Raw genomic sequence first — 15,726 nt, forward strand, 5'->3', positions numbered from 1 at the left:
AGGGGATGTCAGGTGTCCCCAAACCTTCAGTCCCCTGTGATTCTCTCCAACAGCTGATCTCATTCTGGGGTCACGCTCTTATGGCCTCGAGTCACTTAATCACAGACATTCACCTCCTGGAAGCACTGCTGGCTGCTCTCAGAGAACCTGGTGGGTCACCAGGGATTGTCACCATGAGGTGCTTTCCACCTGTGGATAGTCTCAAGCTCCTCCAGTAAGGTCAAGATAATCCTGGGAGCAAATACTCCTGCAGCTCCTCCCTTTTTGCAAGCCTTCAATACTGAAAGCTATTTCTCAAACAACGTGTTGTATGATAGAGACTAGAACTGTCCAGCTTACCTTGGTTGGGCTGTGGAGGGACAGAGGAGAGTGGTGCTGGCCAACAGCTCTGATATTGCTTGAAGCCCCACTCTTGGGAGTGAAGGGGAGGAGGAAAGATGATGCGTTATTGCTATCTCCTGAGCCCATCCTCCTCCTCTCTCTTCCTCTTGCCCACCCTCCTTTCCTTTTACAAACCTATATTCAGTATGAATATGCGTGAGGCACTGTGCTAGGCACCATATGATATGAATCTGACATTGTTTCCTGCCCTCAAGATGATTCAAGTCTAGCAGGGAGCAAGCGGTGAGTGGGGTCAAGCATGGTAGAGATCTGTGGGAGGTAAGGATGCTTTGAGACCACAGAGGAGGACAGCTACATCAGATGAGAGGGTATCAGGAATGGCTTATTGCAGACAGTGCTCCTTAAGCTGAGTCTGAAAGGAGAAATGGAGTTAATAAGGGGAAGATTGGGGGAAAGGTATTCCTGCTGGAGGGAAGAGCATATGCAGTAGCTGGGAGGCATGAAACAGCAGGAAGCAGTGGGAAACTATCAGTAGTTACCCATATCTTGGCTTGGGACTCAGGAAGGGTCTCGGGTGACAGGACCAAACTCATGTCCTATCTCCTCCCTGAATGTAGAACTGCCTCAGCCCCATCATGTCTCCTCCTCTATAATCTTGGGCCAACACCTTATAATTAAAAAATTGCATGTTTCCTTATTATTATTATCATCATCATCATTATTTTCATGTGAAGGCTTTATTTCCCAGTCTTGACTCAGAGAGGGGCCCATGAGCCCTGTGTATCTCCCACCCAGTGTCTTGCATGTAGTCTTTGCTCCACCATGGGGATGACTCGTGACCCAATTCTGAGTGGGGATGCTTTTCAGTGAGGAGGCAGAGTAAGGCAGGGGGTAGCAGCACCAAATCCCAACCTAGTGTACTGGATTTTCATCTGAGAGGCTTCTGGAAGGGTGTACCTAAGCTGGGCTGACATCTGGGCCAGTGCCCAGGTGAACCTTCTTCTGGGGCGGTGGGGTAGATGGCCTCTAAGATGGCGCCCAATGATCCCCATCTCCTGGTTGTCATGGCCTTGTGGGTGGGTGTAGTGTCCCACATTGCATCAGGGTTGATCTGTATGATCAACAGAATACAATGGAAGTGACAGTACATTCCTGTACAATCAGAGGTACAGTACAATCCAGAGGTACACATTCCTTTCTGTCTTGGGCTGCTCACTCTGGAGGAAGCTAGTGCCATGTCATAAAGACACACAAGCAGCCCTATCACAGGTTCATGCAGTGAGTAACTGAGGTCTCCTGCCAACACCATGAGAGGAGGCATCTTAGATGCAGATCCTACAGCCCCAGCCAAGCCTTCGGATGACAGCAGCCCCACTTGACATATTGATCACAACCTCCTGAGAGACCTTGTGCCAGAAGCACCCAGCTAAGCTGCTTCCAAGTTCCTGACTCTTGGATACTGTTAGAGTTGATAAGCGTTTATTGTTTAAGCCATGATGTTTTAGGGTAATTTGTTGCCTAGTGATAGATAACACAGTGCAGTTGCCAATTTTGAGTGGCTTTTCCTGCTTGTGTTTGGGGAGGCTTCCTGACTAGGGTTTTGCCTCCTCTGATAGGCAGAAGCTTTAGCGCTCCCAAAAGGCCACATCCACTCACCCTGATTCCTTCCCTCACTCCTTTTCCCTCCCCAGGTACTTCCCTTGAAGGGACCAATAACTCAACAGCTGATGCACAGAAACCTCATCTGGACTTTCCCTTATCTGACTAGCATAGAGCTTTCTGAGAACCAGCTACCATCCCCACCCCTCCAGGGAGGCCTCAGTCAGGGAGGCACTGATGTGGGGCACAGGGACATTCCCAAAGAAATTTGTATAAGCCAGCCTCATCAGAACCTTCTGTCCTTTGAAGCTCTAACCCCCACCCCCTTTTGTTAAATTGGTATATACACCCTTACCTCTCATTTTTCAGTGAGTTACCCATTACTCGGTGCTCCTGCACTCAGTGTGTGCACACACATCATCTTTTCTCCTATTAATCTGCTCCCTACTCCCACCCCTCAAACCTAAGTTGGTAGAGGAAAAGGTTTTCCCTCCAACACTCTCAAATCAAAGAAATCCCCAGGGGCTGTCAAATGGGAAGTTTTGAAGCCCTCCGCACTGAGTTTTTGGTCTGGTCAAAGGAACTTAACTTTAAGAGCAACCACCTCTGTGGGGCGGGGATGCCCCAGGGATTCACAACCCCTTCAGCCCTGGTGCAGATGGCCAGACGCCCACAGAAACGCAGCTGCTGGGCCTGACGTCACAGCAGGACAACTTCTGACTTAGAGAGGCCCCTGTCTCCTGGTCTGTAGTGGCTTCCTTTTGGGTTTGGACTTAGTAACAAATACTGAGTACTTGCCATGTGCCAGATTCTGTTCTAAGTACTTCACAAATATTAAGTCATTTAATCCTCCTAATGACCCTATGAGGTAAATGCTCTTGTTGTTGTCATTTTACAGATACAGATCCTAAGGCCCAGAGATGTTGAGCAATTTGCCCAAGGTCACACGGTGAGTGAGTAGCAGAGTAGGGAGTCACACTCAGGTGGTGCTCAGCCCGAAGATGAGAATTGACCCAATGTCTATTCAGTGAGCATTCTGGGCCTCTGGGGCACTGTTGCTTGGCCAGAGCTCCTGGGACTGGACAGGGTTATGTATCTGAGTTCTGACTGTGGGCAATCCAGAGGTACACATCCAAGCAGGGCACTGTGTCCTGAATAAGCCAGGCCCATTCTTACTAGGGAAAACCATGGGGGTGTTCATCTTCCAAGGCTAACCTCTGTCCTCAACCCTGAATGTCGGCCTGAGCACTGTCTTGGGCAGGTGAGTCTCTTCTCTGCTTGTGCTCCTTCCTGTCTCCTCACCTTAGCTCCACCGGGTACCTGCGGGGAGGTCTCCACACTTGCCCATCTGCCTAGACCAGTGGTTCTCAACCAAGGGCAATTTTGCCTCCCAGGGCACATGTGATGTCTAAGACATTTCTGATTGTCACGACTAGAAGGCTACTACTGGCACGAGAGAGAAGAGGCCTGAGATGCTGCTAAACATTCTAAAATGCATAGGATGACACCTCACAACAGAAGATTACCTCGACCAAAATGTCAATAGTGCAGAGGTTGAGAAACTGACCTGGGCCCATCTCACAATATCCTTAAGGCTGAAGAACCCCGCCCCTGCATACAGACATACAACGATCAGATTCCTGTTACAGGGGGGCACTCTGGGCCCCCCCTGGGGCTCCGTGCATCCTCACTTCATCTCTTAGAGGCCACAACAGAACATGAAAGATACAGTTTGCATAGCTGCTACAAGTTCTTGAAAATAAAATACGGATTTTGAGGTATTGACAAATGTAGTTGACATTATTTTGTACCAGGCTCTGTGCTAGGCATTTTATATATTTTCTGTAATTCTCCTAAGCCAGCCTTAGAGGCGATTATCATCTCTATTTCACAGATTGGGGAACTGAGGCTTGACAAGGTTAAATAACTTGCCCAAGATCACACAGCTAATAAGTTGACAGGGCCAGGTTGGTAGCCTGCCCAGGCAGTCTGAATCTAGCACTGATCTACATACGGAGGCAAAGATGAGGTAAGTTTCCAAGGAGAGCCCACCCGATGCCTCCCTGGGGACAGAGGGATCAGCCCCACTGACTCCACAGCAGGGCTGCAGCCAAGACTCTCAGAGCCGGGTGGAGTAGCTGGACCTGTGGTGGCTCTTAAAGAGGAAAGAGCAAGAGTAGAGAGAAGGGAGAGGCGGGTTGGTTTTTGTATGGGGACAGTTAAGAAAGGACCAGCAAGAAAGAGATGGGTAAGGAAGGAGGCCTGGGAGCTTTTTATTATTTATTATAGCAAGGGAAAGAATGGGAGGTTTGTTTCTAAGCTATAAATACCTCCTTTGATCCCTGTGCATATCAGGGATAAATGAGTCACTTAGACCTCAGAAATTAATGATTGTCCTAATTATTACCTCAAATGACCTTCTGGCATTCATAATTCTGATCACTCCCTGCAAAGGAGCTGTGTCAGAGTTCAGCCAGGTTTGGGGAGGAGGCAGGACTGGTGTGGGTGTTTCTGCAGTGACAGTCTCAGTTTGCAGAGATGAAATCGGCCTCAGCTCTTAAGGCCAGAGAACAGTTAGAGCCAGACCCCAACTTGCGGGGCCCTGCCCTCCTTGTGTTTGCCTTCAGGGCCCTGGTGAATCCTGAGTCTGCTGAGGCTGAGCGGGGACAGTCTGGAGGTGTTTGAAGAGCGGCAGGCCCAGCTCAGAGCAAGAGGGCGGTTCCTGCAAAGCTGACATCCACCTTCCGCAGGGCCCCTTCCCATTCAGATGCCCGGAAGAGCTTTGAAGTTTCCTCTGTGTTTTCAGAGCCCTGATCCTACTGTACTGGAATTAGCCCGCAGCCCTGCCCCGTCCCTGGGGACTGATTCCCCAACTGCAAAAATCTTAGAAAAATACTGCAAGCTCCACCCACCATCCCCAGGCACTGGCTGCTTTGTCCTTAGGCTAAAATAACAAAGGAGACCTCAGAACCCTCACTAGGGGACATTCTCTCTGCATTTATAGTTTCTCTGGAGACATTCCGATGATGACCTCTGGGACCGGATCCGAGGGCAGGAGCTTCCAAGATGTGTGTGTGTGTGTTGGGGGGGGCAGCTGGTGGGGAGAAAGTGGTATGGGTCAGAGCGAGTGAACAAGATTTGTCTCTGAAGGCCTCCTAAGACGCAGGCAGGGTCCAGGGCAGTTACAGCAGGATCCAGAGTGCCTTTCCCATCATGGCCAATGAGCCAAGCACTGCCCTTCCTGTAGCCAAGTATCAATCTCAGGGGATCCTTGTTGCTCCCAGCTTCGCACAAGTCGTCTGCTATCGTCTTGCTCAAGGCCACCAGAGAGTCATGAAGTCAGGATTGAAGAAGAAGGTTGGGGGAGGGGAGAGGAGGAGGGAAGAAGAGGTGGGAGGGAAGAAGAAAGACCCAAGACAGACAGATGGACCGAGACGGAGGAAGAGAGGGAGGAGAGCTGGGAATCCCAAACCAGCGGGATTTGCTTTTCAGAGCAGAGAGTCTGAGCAATGGTGTCATCTTGTGGCTGTTAGGAGAAATTACAACCAGGACAGGCACACACACTGTCTCTCTCCCTCCCTCCCTCTCTCTCCCTCTCCACCCCCGCTCGCCCCCCTCCCCTTTTCCTTCTCTCCCTCTCCCTGTTTGTGTGTGTGTGTCTCTCTCTCTTTCTCCCCCCAGCTCTCCCCACCCCATCTCTCCTTCCCAGCTGCCCCTCCTCTTCATAGTCCAGAGTAAGACTTCTATATACAAGCTTCTAGAATGGTACTGTCCGAAAGCAGTAGCCACTAGCCACATACAGCAATTTATACCTAAATGTAAATTAAGTGACATCAAATTTAAAATAGAAAATTCACTTCCTCACTCATGCTAGCCACAAATGCTCACTAGACCCATGTGACGAGGGGTTCCTGTATCGGACAGCACAGAAATAGAGTATTTCCATCGTTTTAGAAAGCTCTGTTGAACAATGCTGTTATAGAAAGTCCAGAGTTGTCATTTGATAGAGAGTTGTAAAAATTCAGAGGAAATATTGTTTAGAGTCTGCTTTCTACCTTCAGAGTATCCACAGGTTAAAGGTTTAGAGAGCAGATTTCCCGAGACTCTTTCCTCCCACTGTTGGGACGGCAGTGTTGCATTTTAGAAAGAAGAGTTGACTGGGTGTCAGATAGACCTGAGCGTGAACCCCAGCTCTGCCACATAAGCCTCTCCGGACCTCAGTTTGCTCATCAGTCAAATAAGTCCTCTAGACTTTTCCAGTTCTAATCAGGCTGTTCTCTGCCAGGGTTTGGCGAGGGCTGCTGTCAAACCAGGAGGGACGTGAGCAACGAGCAAGCCCCTGAGCTGTGCCCGCCCGTGCTGTCTGCAACTGTGGGGCCACAAGCCGTGGATCTTGGCACTCTCCCCACCCCACCGGATCCCCCAAGCCACTCCAAACCCTGCTCCTGTCCCGCATACCTCTCAGGTGAGTCCCCATCTGCCTGGTGAAAGACAGGCTGTTTGGTGTTTGCGTCAACCCTAACTTTAAGACTCATTCACTCATTCAACAAATATTTATTGCACTCTTATTATGTGCCAGGCGCTGTCTTACCAGCGTAAGCAGCTACAGCAGATGACACACATATGGTAATTGAGGGGTCCGGGGCCTAGGATCTAAGAATAGATGGAACATTTATCCCTTTGCTAGGTAGCCCTGTCTTTAGCATCCAAAGCTCTCTCTATAGAACTCCGCTGGTGGGGGCACCTGGGTGGCTCAGGCTGTTAGGTGACTGACTCTTGATTTCGCCTCAGGTCATGATCTCAGGGTCTTAGAATGGAGCCTCGAGTCGGGCTCCGCGCTCAGTGCAGAGTCGGCTTGTGATTCTCTCTCTCCCTCTCCCTCTGCCCCTCCCTCCCGGAGCTTGTGCTCATGCGCATGCGCGTGTGCTGTCTCTCTAAAATAATAAATCAATCTTAAAAATAGAGAAGACAAGAAATCCACCTGCCCAAGGCCCACAGAGCATGTGGGAGGCCATGCTCTAGGTTTGGATTCAGGACCTTCTGGCTCCCATTCTTCTGAATACAGAAGCTGATTTTTGACATGAGGAATCCAACACACTTCACCTTCTGGCCCAATGTTTTCTTCCTCCAAATTGTTGGGGCTCCCTTTTGTGGCTGATGGGTGATCCCGCAACTCTGCTTTTGCTTGTATCAAACAGTCTAGATCTCCAACTGAACATCTGCACTAAGACATCAGAGTTGACATTTAAGAAGAGCAGTTCTTTCGGAGAGAATGCCCCAGCTTTAGACATCCGGTGACCGGCCAGTCCCCGTTCCAGGCTAGCCGGCTCGGCCTCTTGCTCATTTCATGAACAGAGCACCGTTTGCTGGGGTGTTCTGCTCATTTTCCAGCTTGACAACAGAGCACCGTGTGCAGGTATGCTTACTAAATGTCACCTGGAACATTTTTTTGTTCTTGTTTCCGAAGGCTTACATTCTCTCTAGGCAGCCAGCCAGTTGCTTACAAGTGAAACTGCTCCAAAACTAGATTGCTACTGGGGCCCATTTAGGTTTGCTTTTCCAGCCCGAGTCAACAAGAATGAGTCAAACGTCTCCTGAGTGGCCTCTGGGTTATTGGACTCAAAAGGTCAGAAATGTCTGAGGCAAGAAGTCTGAGGACCTGCTATCTTGTCTCCATGTTCGCATTCAGGATGCCCGTTTTCGGTCTCCTGAAGCCCAGTGAGGCAGCCTGGTGCATGGGCCTGGGTCTTTGCCCAGAGAGCATTTGCTTGTCTTGGTGGCCTGATTCAAATAACCTCTACTAAAATTAAAAACAAAACAAGCAAATACAAAAAAGAAAAAAAAAGTGCCCACTTGAGTGTTAGGAAACATCTTCACAATGAATTTAGTCTTTTAGTTTTTGTGGTTTCAGCAGCTGCCTTATTTGGGTGTGTTCTTGACAGTTGATGGTTTCAGAGGGTTCTATGCAAAAGGAAGTGCTCTGATGAGAAAGTGTGACTTGGTCCTTGAAACACTCTCGGTGTAGGAAACTGTCTGACTGCAGCTTCGAGCTCTTGCCCTTGGCTCTTCAGGGTCAGTGTCTCTTGCTCAGGCAAGTTTGTCCGGTGAATTTGCTCAGCAAATTCAAGACGTATTACGTCTTGTTGTAGGGCTCCCCCGGGACACCTGCCTGGGCTTGGGGGGAGCTCTGTGGGAAGGTGCCTCTTCTAGCTGAACCTGTCCCCGCACCTTTGTATAGGGAGGGGAGGTCGGTCACCACTGCCTTGAAGCTGATGCAGTCTGTGCCTCCATCAGAAGCCACGATAGACTCACCTAAGGTAAAATCATTGGCAGTGAGGGCCAAGAATGACTTCGCTGTCCTCCCCCTGCCGCAAGAAACAGGCCTGCCACGGCCACCGGTCTGGAGAGAGTCACAAGGGCATTTGCCGCTGTGTGGTTCTCAGTTTTAGGAAGATGCGACTGGGGGCCGGACGAGGACTGGCACTGTTGGCAAGGTCTCAGAGCAAGGGTACTTGGGGGCTGCTGGGGGGATGGGCAATCCGTGAAACATTTCAGGAGGCCAGGTGGGCAATATATATCCTGCCCATGTCAGGTCTGGCTTATTGTCAGTTACCAGTTACTGTTAGTTTTTAAGATTGACCCCTTTCCATTCTCAAAAATATCCCACTTTGCAGGACAAATGATGACTGGTACCCCCAGCCTTTGGGGTACCTTTAGGAAATGAATCCTAAGAATGTGTATAAAGATGTAGCTTTAGGAATATTTGCCACAGGGCTATTAGCTATAAAAAAAAGTTAGTGATAAATTATGTGTCTTACAACAGAGAATTAACTAAGTTAAATAAATTATAGTATATCCACATTGTAGAATCCTAGATAGCCATTACAAAATGGAATATAGCAAAATATTAAATAGCATGGAAATATATGTGTATTATTAAGGAAATATATGCGTCCTAATCCCCAGAGTCTGTGAATATGTAAGGTTACATGACAAAAGGGAATTAAGTTGAAGCTGATGTTAAACAACTGACCCGGAGAAAGGGAGATTATCCTAGATGATCCAGGTGGACCCAATGTAATCACAGCGGTCTTTAAATGTGGAGGGGGGCGGGGCAGGCACAGGAGAATGGTGCCCTATGAGAAAGACTCCATCAGGCATTGCAGATGGAAGGGGGCCAGGAGCCCAGAAATGCTGGCAACTCCTAGAAGCTGGAAAAGGTAAGAAAATGGGTTCTCTTCTTGAGCCTCCAAAAAAAGAATGGGGCCTTCCTGACATCTTGATTTTAGCCCAATGAGAGCCACTTTGGACTTCTGACCTACAAAACTAAAAGATGATAAATTTGGATTGTTTTAATCCACTGAGGTTGTAGTAGTTTGCTACAGCAGCAATAGGAAACTGATATAATGAATTTCTTTTTAAATATAATAAAAAAAGAGATGGTGATAATAAAAGTCACCTAAAAGAAAGGATTAGAGGGGCACATAGGTGGCTTAGTCGGTTGGGCATCTAACTAAAATCTTAAAATTAAAGGAAGGATTAGAAATCATTCCTTGTAATTTAACCCAACAGCCATGCTAGGAGGAAGCCTGGCATAGTCTTCTTCCTACAAAAATATCTGGAGGAGGAGCTCCTAGCTGGTTGCTGTTTTGTTATTAGTAGAAAATAATAATCCAAGGGATAAGTAAATGAGCTGACCAGCCAGCAGCCTGAGAATTGTCCTACAACGGTGCATAATTAATTGCATAAAATGGGGCAAGAACAATTAGTACTATGGGTCCAGAGGAGGGAGAACGAGGGAGCTGTGGCTTTTGAGAATTCTGGGACTGGGAAAGGAATTGAACTTGAAAGGAAACCCTTTCCAAGTAAGTGGAAACTGCCAGGTTGTTCTGCTGGTTTGCGCTAGTAAATCCCATACTGGCACCAAAGAGTAGAAGAGGGTGATGGCTTTTCCAACCCCACCCAGGGGCAGGGAGCTGAGCATGTTTGCAGTCTGGCCCATTCTGAACTCTTCACTGGAACAACCTGCTCAGGTTGGAGAGTTGCAGAGGATTCTCTCCTAAATAAAATCCTTGCCTGTTTGCTTTGAAGGAGCTCTTAGGGAAACCTCAGACTCTTGGCAAAGGCTGCAGAGAATAAGGTATCTGAAAATGAAAACACCATTTTTTTTTTTCTTTGGTAGAGGGTCCAAAACCACCACCTCTTTGATTTAGTCTGTTGTAAAGACTCCCTTCTGTAGCAGATAGGGCTCTCTGGAAGCAGGTGCTGAGCTGGGGTTTGGCGAGCAGGACATTCATTAGGGATAAACACCTGTGAAGGTGAAGAGCCAAAGTGGCTCTCATTGGGCTAAAATCAAGGTGTCAGGAAGGCCCCATTCCTTTTTTGGAGGCACAAGGAGAGAACCCATTTTCTTACCTTTTCCAGCTTCTAGGAGTTGCCAGCATTTCTGGGCTCCTGGCCCCCTTCCAAACTGGCCCAGCAGGATTGGGCACAGAGGGTGGTGATGCTGAGAGGAAGTCCTGAGCCCACGGGCATATGTGGCCCATTAGAGTGGCTGGTGGGGGAGTGCCGTGGCCAGCTTTTTTTTCTTTTAAAGATTTTATTTATTTATTTGTCAGAGAAAGAGAGAGCACAAGCAGAGGGAGAAGCAGGCTCCCTGCCGAGCAAGGAGCCCCATGCAGGACTCGATCCCAGGACCCCGGAATCATGACCTGAGCCAAAGGCAGACGCTTAACCAACTAGCCATCCAGGCGTCCCAGTGGCCTGCTTTTAGACACCCTGCCCGTGACCAGTGGTTTTGGTGAGGCAGCTCTCGGCCAGCCCCAACCAGCTGAAGGCTGTGTGCTGACTGCAGCAAGTCCTTTTTTGAGAGGCAGTCAGGATGGCCCATCTCTGTGTCAACCGCACCATCCCCCTGGTGGACCTTGTTCTGCTTATTGACCAGAACCCATAGTCCTGCTAACCTGGTGGGTGTAAGAGGGACTTGGCTAATTTGCAGGCTCCTGAAAGCAGAGATGACACAATTGGGGAAATATGACAAGGAGGCTGAAATTCAGCTCTGAACAAAGAATTTGATAAGAGAGCATGACTATTTACAATGGAACAGAACCCTCCAGAGGTCCTGAGCCTCTAGAATAGTCAGAGCTTGGGAATTTGTGACAGGATGGAGAAAGGATTTCTACATTGAGCCAGAAAGTGGACAGGTTGCTTCTAAGGCTGCTTATGTCCCTGGGGGGTGGGTGGGGTGGGGTTAATGGGGCCACCTCAGGTTCTGCCTCAGGGGGGCTGCTCTTGGCCATCTGTGGCTCTGTCTACTGGTGTCACCTCTGGGGCTGACATCCACCTTCCTGTCATGTCTGCTTCCAGAAGTTTGCCACAGACCAGGTCGCCCTTAGTCCAGAGGGGGCCCAAATCCAGCTCGGAGAATTCCTATAGGCTGGCCCCTTTGGATTACCCCCCTCCCGTTCCCCCTCCTCTGGTCCCACTTGCTTGGATTCTGGTCTGAGTTCCTTCTTCCCATTTTGGCCCTTTTGGATTTGCTGACCCTGGCATGTCCCCCTCCCGCCAGGACCTGGCTCTGCTGCCTGGCTCTCAGCCCATGCCCTGTGGCTCTGGACACTGTATTTCCTCTCTCGATCAAGTGCCCAAGACCTCATTTACGTACCCAGTCCTGTCCCGGAGGCAAGATCAGTCAGTAACAAGTGCTGCACAAGTCCCTTGGTGAATGGGTCTTCCTTTTATTCTCTCAAGCCATACCTGCCACAAATCCTAGAAGGGACCACCTTTTCCTAGTATCTCAGAATTTGATGAGCAAGTCATGTTTATATTCGTGCTGCTCATTATTTCATATTATGTTTAAAAACCTTCATATGTCATCCATGCAAAATGATATGCATCAGGTACATGTCGCCACATCTGAGTACCAGCCCACCACCTGTTTAAGAACTAGAAAGGGATCAGTACCTTTGAGGTCCCCTGTTATCCCCGGTCTCACTGAGGTGGTGCAGGGGACCTGTCTGGATTCCAGGGCCATCATTTCTTTATTGCTTTTTACAATGTTACAGCCTATGTATGCATTCCTATGCAATATGCATTTTGCTTCTGCTAGTTTTTAAAAATTCACATAAATGGAACTTACTGTATGATTCTTCTGCGATGCTTCCTTTCACTCAATATTATGTTTTTGAGATCCAGCTCTGCTGTGGCATGAGATTTTATATTTCAGTCAGGCCCCTCATCAGTCTTCATCTTTCCTGTGATCCCACAGGCCAACAGTTCTTGGGCTCTTGGTTTGTCTGAAAGACAAACCCCCTTCTTTTCTCATTACCTTCCTCTTGTCTCCTCCTTTGCATCTTCCTCTCTAACCTCCTTCAAGGGCAAAGCCCACCCTCCACCACACCCACCCATGCACCTCTGCATAGGGTTTTTGGAGACAGATACATGACCACTGCACTCGTGGGGAGGTGGTTTAATGATTGTGACTCTTTTACTTTGCTGAAATCTGGACCCTGGGACAGAAATGAGTTTTCTCTTCCTGCTCTAGGAAAGTGAAGCATGCTGAATTTATTGCTATTGGACTGGGCAGGCAATGTTTTGCAAACTTTAGTGAGCACAAAAATTACCTGGGGGCCCGGTGGGAGCTTGTTAATTAGGGAGACTGATGGACCCCCATTCCCCAGAGGTTCAGAACCAGATGATGGGATTATCTGGGTGGGGCCCAGGACTCTGTGTGTTAGCAAACAAGCCCCTCTCTGCCCAGCAAGTCTGATGCAGACTATCTTTGGCTACTCTTTCAGCAAAGAGTAGCCTCTGCCCCAGCCAGAATCAGGAGCGCTTGACCTGAAATACCATCAACTTCCAAGCATTTCTCTTAGCCAGTCAACGAAGGCCTGTCGTCTGCGCTTTCAACGCTGGGCCTGAGTAGAAATCTTCACTGAGGCTTGAAGTTCTGGCAAGGACTGTTCCCTCAGAGAGAAAGGTCAGGTTCCAGAACGGGTCATCTGAGACCTGCTGCCTCTGTCCAGTGTTCAGTCTTACGGACACCGCTGCATTGCCATATAGAAAGCTGGAAGAAGCGGTCAAGCCTTGCTGCTGACACAGGAGATGGCTCAGCCACCGGCCCGACACCAGGAGTCCACGGGGCTGGGCCACGAGCGGGATAGTGGTGGCAACGGCCGTGGCATGAGCTGAGCCCACGAGCCACCCTGGAGCCAGCAGGTGCGGGCCGACCCGAGCCGCTCTAGGCCTCACTCAGGCATTTGCCTGCTCTCATCTTGGCCAGCTTGGGAGAGACAAGTAGCGCCACACAACTTTGGCAGCATCTGTTGATTGTGGGCACCCTGTCTGACTTCCCCTATGGAACACAGATCTTGGCCAGTGGCCACACTTTGGTCACCAGTCCTGCTTGTTGGGGAAGAAGCCTCGTAGGCCACTAGGGCACATTGCAGGGATTCCTGGGAAGCAGCTGGACTGTTCTTTCCCCACCTAATGAAATGGAAAACAAAGGTTTTGAGCCCAGGCAGTAGAGAGGTCCTAGGTGGTACCGGGAATCGCAGGACATCTGTTGGTCTTTGACTGATGGAACTGAGGGAGAGATGGGGGCATTGTTCAGTTAATGAGCCCGGCTCTGCAGGGTATTGAGGCCTTCGTGATGAACAAAAGGCACGGGGTGGGGGTGGGGTCCCTGGCCTCACGTTGCTCTATGTAAGTAAATCATTGCAGGTATGTGCAAACTGAAATATTTGCTAGGTCAGTGGGGAATGCCAAGGGGTGGGAGGGAGGTTATGAATTTGACTTTGATAGTCAAGGAATGCTTCAGAGGAGGACACGTGCTGGATCTTAAGGGATGAGTGGGAGTCTGAAAGTTAGGAGAGGGCATTTCAGGCAAAGGAGAGGTCAAGGTCAAAGGCTCGAGATGTTCAAGCAGGCTTCAGATGATTGCACTTATGGGAGGTGCCTAAAGCAGTCCACCTCCTGGAGACGGAGAGTAGAAGGGAGGGCGCCAGGGGCAGAGACAGGGAGGAAATGGGGAGTTAGGGTTTCAAGGGTACAGCTTTTTCATCAACTTTGCAAGATGAAAAGAATTCTGTGCGTGGGTGTGGTGGTGGTTGCACAACAACATGAGTGTATTTAATGCCCCTGAATGAACAATGTGCCACTTAAACATGGTTAAGATAGAATATACATAAAAATGGCACCTGAGAGCACTGAGACTTTAAAAGCTCTCCTTGCTGAAAATGTTGCCCAATAGAATTTCTCAGAGTGACAATTATTGGCGATAGTCAACAAATTGAGTCCTAGCTACTGATTCTTTATATTAAATTCTTCATATTAAAAAAGCTAAGAGAAAGTTTTTTATAATGATAAAAGTTATACTGATTTCTAAAAACCAAAGTTTTTATTTTAAAGATTTATTTATTTATTTGACAGAGAGAGAGAGCGAGCACATGAGCCGGGGGAGTGGGAGAGAGAGAAGCAGGCTCCCCGCTGAGCAAGGAGCCCGATGCAGGGCTTGATCCCAGGACCCCAGGATCATGATCTGAGCCAAAGGCAGACGCTTAACTGACTGAGCCACCCAGGTGCCCTAAAAAACCAAAATTATTTTTGAATAATCTTTTCTAAGCAGGAAAACTACACACAAGGGCTCCCCAAAGTCACTTTGGACATACAACATTACCATAAGCAAATGAGGGTTCCAGGGCTCCAAGCAAGGCAATGGCAGAATGGATGGAGGGGATGTGGGTGTAGACAGCAGGTGTCAGGTAGGTAGAACAGCTATGGAAAGCAAGGGAGAATCCCGGGTGGCCAGGATGGCTCATGGCATGAGGCTTGGTGAGACCAGGGTAGATGGGGGTACTGTTAATCAAGCTCTGGAAGAAGGAGCAGAGGTGTGGGGAAGGGGATCTACATGTTAGGTGGAAACCAGCACACTACTCAGGCATGGTATTCAGGGACCTCAGGGTGGAGCTAAGGAGTTGAGAATATGGGGCGTGGATGGTGGTAGAAGTGCTGTATGCTACAGAGATGAGCCTGAGCGAAGTGTGGAGGGAGGAGGGACCGTGACAAAGGACGTAACTCTGAGGAGTGCCAACCCTTTCAGGGGGGCAGAGCCTGAGCTGACAAGATCCACTTAGATGATACAGTTTCAAGGTCCTAGGATGCCTTTGCATCCCTCACCCCATTCCCATCCCCATAACTCCTCCAGAGTTTCCCCATGCCTGGAGCTCTTCAACTCAGGAAAAGTGTGACCATGACGGGCACCTGGGTGGCTCAGTCAGTTAAGCATCTGCCTTCGGCTCAGGTTGTGCTGTCCCATTCAGAAGCCCAGGCAGTTATGGTCGGAGAGGTGACCTAAGGGCTGAGATCACACAAAGGTGCCAACAGCTGATGCCCCTGGTTTCCTGCTAGCATGTTCCTGTGGGAGAGGAGAGTATCCAGGGGTCTCCGAGGAGAGCTCATGGACGAGGGGCACTGGGCAGGGAGGAAGGGGCACAAGGGCCTCTCTGGTCAATTTGCAGATCCATCTTGTTTTCACTCCAGAGGATTCCCCAGCCTTAGCCCTGCCCAGTCTGGGTGACGAGATTGCTGAGAAGTAAGCGAGGACGAGTCTGTAGGTTTGTATTCTCTGCTTTCAGCCTCTGGTGAGGGCTGGCGGGGTTGGGGTGGGGGATAGTGATAGCTAATGCATAGTGACTGCATTAGCTTTGGCATGATCCCCCCCCCCCCCCGCAGTACTGATTACATCCAGCTGTCATGGAGCACCCTGCCCTTTACTGCACAGTGCAG

General features: G+C 49.3%; 1 protein-coding gene across 1 annotated transcript in view; it reads left to right on the forward strand.

Moving 5' to 3' along the window:
• LOC115940971 (uncharacterized) overlaps nt 1–15,726 on the forward strand; it is a 98,310-nt gene that overhangs the window by 67,391 nt on the left and 15,193 nt on the right. The window contains exon 2 of the mRNA XM_081832047.1: nt 6,227–6,406. Coding sequence (XP_081688173.1) covers nt 6,227–6,406 — 180 coding nt within the window. The remainder of the gene's footprint in view (nt 1–6,226; nt 6,407–15,726) is intronic.

The sequence above is a fragment of the Leptonychotes weddellii genome, chromosome 10 (assembly GCF_054177405.1).
Source record: "Leptonychotes weddellii isolate Sample4059 chromosome 10, ASM5417740v2, whole genome shotgun sequence".
NCBI lineage: Eukaryota > Metazoa > Chordata > Mammalia > Carnivora > Phocidae > Leptonychotes > Leptonychotes weddellii.